Genomic DNA, 13,408 nt, shown 5'->3' with positions numbered 1-13,408 from the left:
ATAATTCCATCAACACTTCAGGTCCAACTCCAGCTGAACCTGAAGTGAGGGGACAAAAGAAAAGAGAATACAGATGACAAGCAACGACACAACAGCAATAAAGCATCACTGAATTGGCCACCAGATGTCACCCTTGTATAATTTTCAGGTCTCTCCTCTATTGTGATCAAGTTCACCTGTCTTGTCTTGTCTTGTCTTGTCTTGTCTTGCCATGACATATTTGTAATCCTAGAGAGTATTAGAGCGTTTCACTATAATATATGATCTCACTGGAGTCTGGAGGAAGTGGAGAGAATGTGGAACTAGTGAGAAAGTCGAGATATTTGACATACACATTTTCTGCCATACTTTACCCCAAATAAATACCCCTGATTGTGTCACCACCACTAGGCTGTCCAGCTGTACAACGTTCAACCACAAGCTGAACCTGTTTGTGCTACACATTGACTCGACTGTCTCTTTAAAACCACTGCCACTGCAAACATTCAGGAAGTCCTTCCCTTTGCCTCTCCTACTTTTCTTCAGAAGAAACGAAACTCAGAGCTGTTGTTTTCTCTCTCAGTCTCTCTTCAGAGTAAACCAAGGTATGTTTCTCTCAGTGTGAGTGTGGTTGTCAGTCAAATGGCAGAACAACAGCAGCAACAGACATGTGATCTGGACCAGGACCAGTTCTGCTGTCCTGTCTGTCTGGACCTTCTAAAGGAACCAGTGACTCTACAGTGTGGACACAGTTACTGTAGAAGCTGTATTGAGGGTTACTGGGACCAGTATGAGGAGACTGGAGTCTACAGCTGTCCCCAGTGCAGAGAGAGCTTCAGTCCCAGACCTGTTCTGAGGAAGAACACCATGCTGGCTGAGGTGAGATGACCTTACAAGTTACAACCACACATTAAACTACATGTTCTGCTACAGAAACCTCTGTGTTGACTATTTTGATAGATGGTAGTTATACTATGTTACTTGTTCACATTGTTATGTATTTTGATTCATTAATGATATATATATTGTTTGTCCACAAATACTATAAGAATGTCATTTAGATAGTATGTTAGACCAGTGGTTCTCAAAGTGGGGTCTGGGGACCCTCAGGGGTCCATGAGGGAGTTCCAGGGGGTACCCAACAAAATGTGTTAAAAAGCATCACAGTCTGTTTAACCACTGTAACCTTATCCATCAGATATTTGAAAATTGATGATCTACATGCTCACAATGCATCACAACAGAATTATGCAATATTTTTTGAAACATTTTAACAACATAAATCTTATATGGGGCTCCCTGGCAAAAAATATTTTCATATGGGGGTCCGTGGCCAAATACATATTAATTTGGGGGTCCTTGACATGAAAACGTTTGAGAACCACTGGATTAAACAGATGCTAGGTTTGATGTTTACCTGTTATCTTAGTTTATTTGCAGTTTACTTACCTTATGCTGCCATTTTTTTGACTAGGGTAATTTACTCTGATCTTTGACTGTGTTAGTCACTGGTTAACCATTAACCATTAAACCATTAAACTCTAGTGTCCCTATTCTTGGCATGTCAGCAAACATAATAGCAGATACATAGGGTTCTAGTGGTTAAGAGTGTCTGCTAAATGCTTAAATTGTACATTTTTAACAACATAAAGCGATCAACTTTATGTAATACAAAAGTTCAGAACCACAGTGTTCAGATAATGTTACAATCATCTTACTACTAGATGAACTAATACCTGTAATGTCTCACTGTGTTTATCACCATGAACCTCACAATGACTGTGTTGTATTTGTCATCAGTGAGTGACCTCCCCTCCTCTTCTCTTTACTTCCAGGTTGTGATGAAGCTGAGCAGTACAGGAGGTCAGCAGTCTTCTGTCTCTGCTGCTCTGCTGTACGCCGGTCCAGCAGACGTGGCCTGTGATTTCTGCACCGGAGCCAGACGTCACAAAGCTCTCATGTCTTGTCTGGTGTGTCTGGTCTCTTGCTGTGAGACTCACCTCCAGCCTCACTACAATGTTCCTGCGTTGCAGAAGCACAAACGAATCCCAGCCACCAACAAACTGCAGGAGAAGATGTGCTCCAGTCATGACAAGCTGATGGAGGTGTTCTGTCGCACAGACCGCCAGTGTATCTGCTATCAGTGCCTCATGGATGAACATAAGGGCCATGACACGGTGTCAGCTGCTGCAGAGAAGACTGAGAAACAGGTAGGACCATGATCACTTGAAGAAATCATAAGATAGAGCATGTTTTAAAGCAGAACTAAATAACCGTAAACATTAAAACATTAAAAGCACACAAACCAGGGTGTTGTACAATAAAAAGTATTAAAAGACCCAATGAAAAAAGAGGTGATTGATAACTTTTCATGAATCATATTTCATGTCCATTAATCTTGTCACTGCAATTTTTTATTTTGGAGAAGTTACTCAGTTGAGTTGAGTGAGTACACAGTTAAGAACGCCTTCTAAATCCTGACCTAAGTTTTTGAAAAAATATATACATTTTCAATTCCAGATAATAATAATTATGATAATGCTATATAATGTATATAATGTATATAGCAACAACAACACACAGAGGTGTTCCCTGCTTGAAAGGTATAACATATAGGTGTTCCTGGTCTAAATGGGTTAAGATGATTTGTGGATCCAAACTAAACTGTCTCCAACTGAACTTGTTTTTACCCTGTATCCTGTATGAATTCTCTCTCTCCTGATTGGATAGAATAGGTATCCTGACTTGAAAATGTACTTTGTTTACAAGCCAAACTGTCTCTTCCTGTTTCTTGCAGAAAAAGCCGGTGACAATTCAGAAGGAAGTCCAGCAGAAGATCCAGGAGTAAAAGAAGGAGCTGAAAGACCTGAGACAGGTCATGGAGGCCCTGAACGTGAGCTGATATTATGATAATAATTCTTGTTCTTGTCTTTACTGTGGAAAGAGGAAAGATGGTGATGCTACGTATAATATGGATGAGACTGTGCCTTGTGCAGGCCTGGAATTTCGTCATTTTAGGGGCAAGGCCACTTGGCCTTTGGTGTTGTATTTTTTTGGAGGGCACAAAGGCCAAATGCCAGGGCAGGAAGGCCATCCAAAAAAAAAAAAGTTTTTTAAGTCCAAAAAGTCCACGGAAATAATGCATTTAACTTGAAGGTTAAGGATGATTGTATTTTAACATATTATAAGAATTGTATAACTATCTGTGAAATACAACCCATTTATTTCACAAAATAATGTGTTGGCAAATGACCAATATTTGGTTATATAGGTCTCAATATGTCACATTCAGCCCTGGACTTCATTGACTGAAGTAGGGGTCACATTCATCACATTAGATTCACAGATTAGGGGTCTTCAACCTTTTCAGGCCAGGGACCCCCAAACTGATGGGGTGATGGAGCAGGGACCCCCTACCTCGTAGGGTAGGTAGGGGGTAGGCTACTATATATATCATACATGTATGCATAAAATTGTGTTTTATATAAATACACATGAGAAAATTGCCTGCTCCTACGCACAGGTTGACCCAGTAGGTGTGCAAAAGGACCTTTCTCAGGGGCGTCAATTGGTTATGGCAAGGCATGGCAGGTGCCATACCTTGGCTCCAGAAAAAAAAAGAGAAATAAAATCATGAATAGTAGCCTAATGCAGGTGTAAGACCATTGTGTTTGCATTGTGTTATACAGTAGGTATAATGCATAGTTTCTATGCATTTCAGGGGTTTTGATCCCCTAAAAAAAAGGATAGATGTCCCTTATTTTAATCTCTGGGAGTTGGCAACCCTAACCTTGCCATACCTTAGCTTTTGCTTAACTGACACCACTGATCTTTCTCTACAAAATATGTATAAACATACCATGTTATTGTGCATTCATTACTAAGCTATTAAAATATGTCATGTTATGTTTAAAGTCAAATTTACATTTTTGAAAAAAAAAAGAATGAAAAAAAGTTTTTAAAGTTTTTAAAAACAATTTTTTTTTTAATCAAACAACAATTTCGCGGACCCCCTGCGGTACCTTCGCGGACCCCCTGCAGTACCTTCACGGACCCCCTAGGGGTCGCGGACCCCCTGTTGAAGACCTCTGGTAGAGATTTTGTCTTTTCCCCACAAGTTATTTTCATTCAAATGAAATGTGATTGAACTTGCACTAATAATGACTTCAGTTGATTTTTCACTCTTTAAAATATAGTATTTCTTAATTATTAATAATTACAGCTTGTAGATTGGCTATTTTCACGATTTTAAATTGTTTTTAAATAATAATAAAAAAGGAACATACAAGATTTCCACCCCACAGCCATAATATATAGCCAATATATGGTTCTGTATGAGTCCGTTTTTGCAGATTTCATTCTAATTGGCTACTATGCCTGCATATGAATTTCATGAGCCTGGGTAGGTCACCCTGGCTTGGCGGAGATATGCCCTGTTGCGCACACTCCACACACTGCGCTGCAGGTGAAAGTAATTCACTTAACGAGGGCTGTGTTGCGCACCAACAAACGGACTAAAACTGTCACATTCTAGCTGTTGAAATAAACTTCCCAATTAGAACATTGTTGACAAACGAACAGATATTATGGATGTGGTTTGCAAAAGGAATATATATTTCTTGTCCATCAGAGCGGTGAGGTCACTCTTTTGTATGATATTGATAGCCTAAACTTTTAATTTGTCTGCAGTTATTCTGTTGCTTGCTTTATATTAAGACTCATAATTTGGGGATTTCGCTGTATTTTATTAGATGTATTCATCTATATTTTGCTGTTGAAAAAAACATTGGGGCACATCGGTCTGTAGGACTACGGAATCCTCTCTCTCTCTCTCAGGCTAGAAATCAAACCTACCATTCAACAGGCTGCGTTAGATTTAACTCCGGTTTGGCCCGGTAATGCTTTTGTGTCTATTACACGGTGTTGCGGGATTCCGAAGGATAGGAGGCTCAAAATCAAACCTACCTACCACTGTGCATGTTGTAGCTGCGCAGCTCAACCAAAGGGACTGGTGTCTAAAAAAAAACGTGTTGACAGGAAAATCGCGCAGAGGAAAAACTGTGAAATCAGTTGCTGGGCGCAGCTGGGGCACCACGGCCACTGTGGCCGTGAAGGCATGTCATTATTCGAGGGGCACACGGCCAATGAGAGGGGCAACGACGGCCATGGCCGCCGTGGCCGCCGTGAAATTCCTGCCCTGGCCTTGTGTCATCAGAAGAACTAAAGCAGTGGTTCTTAAACCAATTAATATGTATTTGGCTGCAGACCCCCATTTGAACATATTTTATGCCGGCAGCAACCCACGTATAAGATAAGTGTTGTTAAAATGTTTCAAAATTATTAATTATTTTTCACATTCTCTCACAAATTTCAGAAAATAGCAGATCTACAAACTCACTGCGATGCATTCGCCATGAAAAACGTAAATTGCTATATCAGTGGTGCTCAACACCTTTTCATGTCAAGGATAACTCAGAAGTGTGTGCGTGTGCGTGTGCGTGTGCGCGTGCGTGTGTGTGTGTGTGTGTGTGTGTGTGTGTGTGAAGCAGAGCTCTGCAGAAGCAGCAGTGGAGGCCAGTGACAGGATCTTCAGTGAGATGATGGTCTCCATTGAGAGAAGACGCAGTGAGCTTAAAGAACTGATCAGAGATCAGCAGCAGACTGCAGTGGCTCAGACTGAGGCTCTCCTGAGGCAGCTGGAGGACCACATGGAGCAGCTGGAGAGGAGACATGCTGACCTGGAGGAGCTGTCCAACACTGATGACATCATCACTTTCATTCAGGTTCCACACATGGCATTTTACTGTTTGGTTTTGACTCATTTAGGAGAAATCAGCTTCATATTTCATCTCATTCCATCATGTCATATTATATTACATTCCATTACATCATAGTATATTACATGACATGGCATAACATGACATTATTGATGCTGGTAGTTACTAATACTAACATAGTTCTAGTATACAGTAGTTGTACAGACCACAATAACAATGTCAGAATTAGGCCTGTCACAATTATTACATACAGTAATGGCCTAATCACAATTATTTGAGATAATCACAATTATTTTTCTACAATTGTCATAATTGTAAACATTTAAAAAAAAATAGAAGATCTACAAGATCAGCTTTTGAACTTGTAGATTGGCTTCTTCCACTGTTTTGTAAAATATTTTTAAAGTATAACATTATTCAATATCTGCCCTGTACAATTTGTGTTCGTAGTGTGTGCTGGTTGAACAACAAGGACATCAGCTCAACTCCACCAATTGTGATCAATATTCTAATCTATCTCTGTCTATACTGGTTTACTTGTCTCTCTCCAGAGTTTCCAGTCTCTCTCCAGTTCCAGTGGATCTCCAGTCTCACCCAGTGTGGTCATCTGTCCTCTAAGGTCCTTCACAGATGTGATTGATGTGGTGTCTGGTCTGAGAGACCAACTAGACAACATCCTGAAGACAACTTGGCCAGAGATATCAAAGAGAGGTGAGATTTAAATGTGTTTCTTGTTTTTCTAACCAGCCATCATAGTAAACATGGATTAATGAAGTCAGAAGGCAACTGGAGATATTTGAACTGGAGCAGACTGATGGTACACAGGTTGGCTGTCTGTCAGATTGGACAGAAACATTGAAGAATCTAAGCAAGAATATTCCTCAAAGGAGAGGTTAGGGTTAGTTTTAAATGTCTTTATTGTGTTTTAACCGGCCCCTACTGTACAATACATTTCTAAGTGTTGAAACAGTTTGTACAGGTGGAAATATGTCTGGGAAGGCTACTAAAGCCTGTAGTATGGGAGGCAATAAATTAGTGTGACCTGTGTTTCATGTCACCCGCTAGAGTATATAAATGCTCCATTTACCATTTATTATTTTTATCATCATTATTATCATATTATTATTTTGTTCTTAATAAATGATCTTGAGGAGTTCTCTCTGCTGATTGGATGAAATTTGTAACCCACCTGAAAATGTATTATAAATGTAAATTGAGAGACGGGGAGACATCTGTTACTGAACAAACACTATATAATAGCAATGATGCTATAATAACGTTTTGACAAAACCCTTGGAACTTCAGTTTAATCCATTCTTCAGTATGATGTCTGTCATATATGCTATATATGTGACTGTGCCTTTAAGAGAGCTACGTTACGACACTGCCGTAAAGCAGGTCTGTTGTTGTCTTTTATGGCGTTGGCACAACAGATGTTCAGGAGGCGGAGAAACACACCTTTACTCCACCCACTCACCCATCTAACTGGCACTATTTATACCGTGCCCATTCTACCCAGAAGCCTCTATGCTTTTCGTATTGTACCAAGCTCGCTCGCGCTAGCTAGTACCTCTCTCATAAGCAAAATGAGTTCTATCGACCTTTTCACGTCAGAAGACGAATCCGTCATCCCACCCAGCCAGTCCAGCAACCAGTCTGGACATACCACCACTTCACGCCACACCAGGAGTAGCTTACCTGCCAACCAGCCTCAGAACCGCCGCCACCGCCACTCCATTTCACCCAGCAACTCCGTCTCTTCCGCCTTTTCCAGACGTTCCAGTTTCTCCCGTCGCTCCTCCTTCATCCCACTTTCGGGTCTACCCTCCACCGCAACTCCAGGTCGGTCCCGCACATCTACACACCACCACCCGAACAATCAGGAACAGGAACGGGGCCGAACCTCCAGGAGATCGGACCAACTACAACACAGAGCGGCTCGGAGATCCCCGCCGGCTATCCCCGCTACACCGAGGAGCCAGCGTCGGCAAAACCGCTCGACTCGCTCCCCTGACCGGAGCCACCGAAGCACCCGGACCCCGCAGACGGAAATAGGAGATTGGACCGTGGCGGGTCTACAGCGGCAGCTCCGAAACCGTGGCATCGTTTTCCCCCGTTCTTTGAATAAGGCGGGGTTGTTCCAGCTGTTCGTTACAGAACAAACAACACCGGGGCCTTCTTCAAGCCAGGCGTCACCCGATGACGTCACGCGTCGCACCGCTCCAGCCAGAGCGGCGCCCCCGGATGACGTCACCCACCACCCTAGGGCTGGCCAGGCAGCGCCTGCCCAGATCACCGTCTCCACCAGCCAGCTTGCAACTACGTCCTCCCTACCTGCCACTACTACGATGACTACTACTGCCACCACCACTACTACACCCTCTCTACCTGCCACTACTACGATGACTACTACTGCCACCACCACTACTACTGCCAATACAATTCCGTTTAATGTTAACCCTGTGCCTGCCACCTACCCTCTAATGTCTTTTTTGTCTGCTTTATCATCCCTTGTCCCGCAGGCTGCACTTTCATCCCCCCCTCCCCCTCACCCATCCCTACATCCACCTCAATCTTCCTCTGTCACTTTTCCTCAAATACCAAGTGCTGTAGTGGCCACACCTGGCACCAGTACAACCCAGGCTACGCCTTTCAATTTCTTTTCCACTCCAGGGCATGCCACCCAGCCAAACATCGCTGCCACTAACAGCGGTGGCATCGCCTCTCTACCACCCTCTTTGCTGTCCTGTCCTCCTCTCAATAACCCCTCCCCCCATCCTCCCTTTTCCCTCTCCACAGCCCTACCCGTGGACCCACCACCCAACGCCATTTCCAGGAACCCCCAGCCCATCTCAACATCCCTCCGCAACCAGATCCTCCTAGGTAACGCCGTCGACCTAAGTGCACTCCTTCGCCCCTCCAGCAATAATGAACCCCGCTTTGTGGACTGCGGCGACATATCAATTCAGCTCCGCAGCGCCGGCCCCACACGATCACCCGTCCTCACCGTAGCAGAATTTTGCCTGGCTTTCGGTATCTACCGGGATGTTATCTGCTCCGTCTTCCCAGCCCGCCGCCAAGAACTAGACGACTACCTGGCGGTGGTACTAGACCAGGCCTTTCGATTCGGAGGAACCCTTTACCAGGAATACCACCGCCAATTCGCAGCCACAGCTGCTGCCAGGATCCAGCAATGGAACCTGGCCACCTACTGGGGCCAACTAGATTTGGAGCTGTACTGCCGCCTCTACGCTGGCAGGGCGGCAGTTAATTGCAGCCTCTGCGGGAACCCCGCCCACCCCGCCAGCCTGTGCACCCTAGCCGCTTCCCGGCCATCAACTTCCCGTGCCACCACAGCCAGACCAGCCCCCGGCCCCCCCCCGCCCTCCCTCCTTGACCTACCCACTGCGCCTCCCACACCCTCCTCCATATACCCCGCACACAATAAAACAACCGACCGGCGTGGGCGCCCGGTGTTGTTTTGCGGAAAATATATGGTCTGTAACAATTTTAATGATTTAGGTTTCAATTCAAATTCCTGCAAACTACTGCATGTTTGCAATCACTGCGGCGGCGCACACGCCAGGGCTTCCTGCCCCCAACACCCCACCAAACCTTCCCGCCCTAGTTGACATTTAACGCATCTCTCTACTCCCATAAATATTCCCGCCTTGGCTGCCGAACTTTCAAATCACCCAGACCCAGCAACCGTCTGCTTCCTACTAGGAGGCCTCAATTTCGTTTTTTCCCCTGGCCTCATCACCCTCCCCACCGATTCACACCTTTGCCGCAACCTCCAGTCCGCCACCACGGACCCCGACACAGTCACCACCCTGTTGGCCAAGGAAGTGGCCAACGGATTCATGATCGGCCCCTTTTCCACAACACCATTCCCCGCCTTCCGCATCAGTCCAATCGGTATTGCCACTAGGAAATATTCCGGGAAAAAGAGAGTCATTGTTGACCTTTCTTCCCCCCACGGCACTTCCACACCTAGCATTAACAGCCTCATCCCTAGCCAACACTATTCCATGCAATATTCCACTGTAGACGGCGCCATCAACCTGATCAGGCTAGCCGGTAAAGGCGCGTGGCTTGCAAAAGCAGATGTCACCGCAGCTTTCAAGGTCCTCCCACTCCACCCAGACAGTTGGCCCCTTTTTGGGGTTTTCTGGCAGGACGCCTACTACTTTGCAGTCCGTTTAACATTCGGGTGTAAGAGTAGCCCCACATTATTCGACACCCTGGCCGAAGCCCTTTGCTGGATTTTGACCAACAATTACAAACTCCCTTACGTCACTCACCTGCTGGACGATTTCTTAGTAGTCACCCCTCTTTCAGCCCCTCCTGCCTCCGGCCTCACAACACTGACCTCAGTTTTCAACGCACTAGGCGTCCCCCTCGCCCTGGAGAAAACGGAAGGTCCTTTCACTGACATCGAATTCCTCGGAATCACCCTGGACACTGTCACTTTCCAAGCCTCCCTACCCCCCGAAAAACTCAACCGGATCACCCTGCTCCTTTCCAATTACCTGGACATCCTTCAGTGTAGCAAACAGCAGCTCCTTTCCCTACTCGGCCACCTCAACTATGCTATGCGCATCATTCCCCAAGGCCTTTCGTTCATTTCCAATCTCCTACACCTCTCTGCCTCTGTCCCTTCCCTCCATCACCAGGTCACCTTTGACCCCCAGTGCCAGATGGAACTCCGACTTTGGCATCTCCTCCTTTCAAATTGGAACGGAATAACATTTTTCTATAATGATTTCATTTCCTCCCCAGAGGACATTCAGCTCTACACAGATGCCGCCCCCTCCGCAGGATTCGGAGGCTATTATGCAGGACGATGGTTCTCGTCCCCCTGGCCAGACGGCTTCCACCAGCTCGACCCGGATCACACCCAATCATCCACTCTGTACGAGCTCTACCCCATCGTAATTTCCGCAGCCCTGTGGGGATCAGAATGGACCAGTCACAGTATCCTCATCCATTCCGATAACCTGTCCGTCGTCCACATCATCAATAAAGGCCGTTCCTCATCACTCCCCATCATGTCACTCATGCGCCGCCTCACATGGCTTTCCGTCACCCACCAATTCATTATCAGAGCTGCCCACATCCTAGGTCACCACAATGCAATAGCTGATTCACTTTCCCGCTTTTCGTTTCAGAAGTTCAAGACACTGGCTCCACTCTCCGACCCGCATCCAGTCCCGGTTCCTCCATTTTCGGACATCATCTTCCCGTAGGCCATTCTCTGGCCTCATACTCAAAGGATTGCAGCGCAACGAACCGCGCCTTCCTCCCAGTCGTTTACCCCTCACTTTAGATATACTCACCGCCTGTATCCACACCATTAGATCCGGCTACGCCAACCCCCTCACAAACTCCACGCTTGAATCCATGTTTCTGTTAGCCTTCTTCGGTTTTCTTAGATGTTCCGAATTCACCACAGCCAATACTGTTTTCGATCCCTCCATCTCCCCCTGCCTTTCCGACTTAGCAGTCCACGACAACAACACGCTTGTCTTCACAATCAAACAGAGCAAATCGTCCCAGTACAGGCTAACACCCATCTATCTGTTCCGCCTCAATTCCCCAGTTAGCCCTTTCGAACCCTTGGCTAATTATGTCCGCACCAGACTTTCCCTAAACGCCCTACCATCAGACCCGCTGTTCATTAACGAACATGGAACCGCAGCCACCCGCAGCTGGTTCCTTCACCACCTCCGCCAAATCCTCACCCGATCCGGATTCTCCGCAGAGAATTTCTCAGGCCATTCGTTTCGCATCGGCGCCGCTTCAACTGCCGCTAGCCAAGGCCTCCAGGACCACACCGTACAGTTGCTAGGTAGATGGTCCTCCCAGGCCTACCAGAGGTACATCCGCACTAACCTCCAGGACCTCAGAATTGCACATAATTCACTTATCTAGTTTCCGATCCTTGCTATCTCTTTGGGGGTAACAGCCTAAACGTGCCGTGCCGATGACTCCCATTACCTACCTCGAGCACCGTGCTGGCCACGCTAACGACCTCCACCCCAGAGACTCCAGGGTCGGCGACCCTCCCCCGGAACCATCCACCCCTCCATTCCATTCCATTATTATTACTTTATTACATTACATCACATTACATTACTTTATCCAATTCCATTCCATTTCATTTCATTCCATTCCATTTCATTTCATTTCATTCCATTTCATCCCATTTCATTCCATTTCATTCCATTTCATTTCATATTCATTTTATTCAATAAAACCCTTAAACGTCCATAAAGGTGTGTTTTCTTTGCCTAGTGAAGTACTGAACATACCAACCAACAGACAACAAACCCCAGTGCAGGCAATGGGAGAAGAAGCTGATTAGACTGCTTTGCTTAATTCTCTCTGATGGAAGCGTGGACCTGAATCTCTGAATATATTCCTTAAATTGCTTCACTTTATGGTCAAACTTGTACTGATCTGTTTAGTACCACCTTGATAAAAAAAAATGTACATGCGATTAAACATGCAAATCATTTCGATTAATTAATTACAAAGCCTCCAATTAATTAGATTTAATTGAGTCCCAGCCCTAGTTCTAATAAGGGTTAAATAGCTCTATATTGTGATAGTAATCATTGCTGCTAAAGAGCAGTAACAGGGGCCTCTCTGTCTCTCGTGGGGTAAGGATACCAATTTTATCCGATCAGGAGAGAGAAAGAGGATAAACAAGTGAAATTTGAAGTGATGGCAAATAAATGAGCTGAAAACGTGGAAGTGGAACACCATAACATTTAAGCTGATGAAAGGTAGCCTGTAAGTGCTGTTATTAAAATGCAGACTATAAAAATACTAAAATTGCTAAAATACAGAAAATTAAGTTCATATGGTATAATTCCTAATTTCATGATATAAATAAATGTTTTGGGTCATAATTGATTTCATGTAAGGTTAAAAATGTAAAAACATAATGTGATTAAAAGTTCTGGGGCGGAACAAAAGTTCCCTGTCTGTCAGCAGCACACACCGGACCATTACTGATTGATGCATTGATTGCATGTCATTACTGACAGGTGGTGCAAACAAACCTGGTCGACTAAATCTCTGTAAACTTGCAGTGTATGTGATATCGCGCTGCTAAAGTCACTAAAGACGTCTGAAACCAAGAACAGACGGTCAAAAGAACATTCTAAGGACACTAACCAACCAATGCACGAAGAACCTCTTTTCCACAACAAGCGGCCAACGAGGTATTTTATGTTTGATCTCGTTTTGATGTTACCGTTGTGGTTAACCTGCGCGTTGCGCACTTCTACAGGTCATTGTATTTTCATTTATGTATGCTTTGGGCTACACGTTATTTACTGTGCAAGTTATTGATTGTATGCTTATTATTTTTTGTGTGAACATATAGTTCTCACGGCATGACTGAGGGATGAGGAGAATGCCTGAAGCAATAAATGCCCGTTCATAAAGAACCCGACCTGTGTCTTCAATGTTGTGCGAGGAGCTACAGTGAGAACTCGACTGCTCATCACAGCACGGGTAGGCGAGACGACGAGACCACCGCGGATGACGACGCGACCACCGCGGGTGCGACGCAACGAACGTCCAGCATTAAGAGAAGCAAGCCCACAAAGTAGGTGTTGGCATAGCCACTGCAAGCAACG

At 45.2% G+C, this 13,408-nt stretch overlaps 1 protein-coding gene across 1 annotated transcript; it reads left to right on the top strand.

The window, feature by feature from the left end:
- Positions 1 to 621: 621 nt before the first annotated feature.
- Positions 622 to 2,827, top strand: LOC311041901 (E3 ubiquitin-protein ligase TRIM47-like; the record flags this gene model as incomplete). The annotated part of the gene is made up of 3 exons (XM_084052383.1): positions 622 to 858; positions 1,815 to 2,189; positions 2,777 to 2,827. 3 exons carry the CDS (start codon positions 622 to 624, stop codon positions 2,825 to 2,827), a joined length of 663 nt encoding a protein of 220 aa, XP_083908509.1.
- Between the last annotated feature and the right edge of the window lie 10,581 nt (positions 2,828 to 13,408).

Source organism: Gymnoscopelus microlampas (assembly GCF_963454915.1).
Source record: "Gymnoscopelus microlampas genome assembly, chromosome: 3".
Classification (NCBI taxonomy): domain Eukaryota; kingdom Metazoa; phylum Chordata; class Actinopteri; order Myctophiformes; family Myctophidae; genus Gymnoscopelus; species Gymnoscopelus microlampas.
The sequence above is the reverse complement of the archived record's forward strand: the minus strand, read 5'-3'. Positions and strand labels throughout refer to the sequence as shown.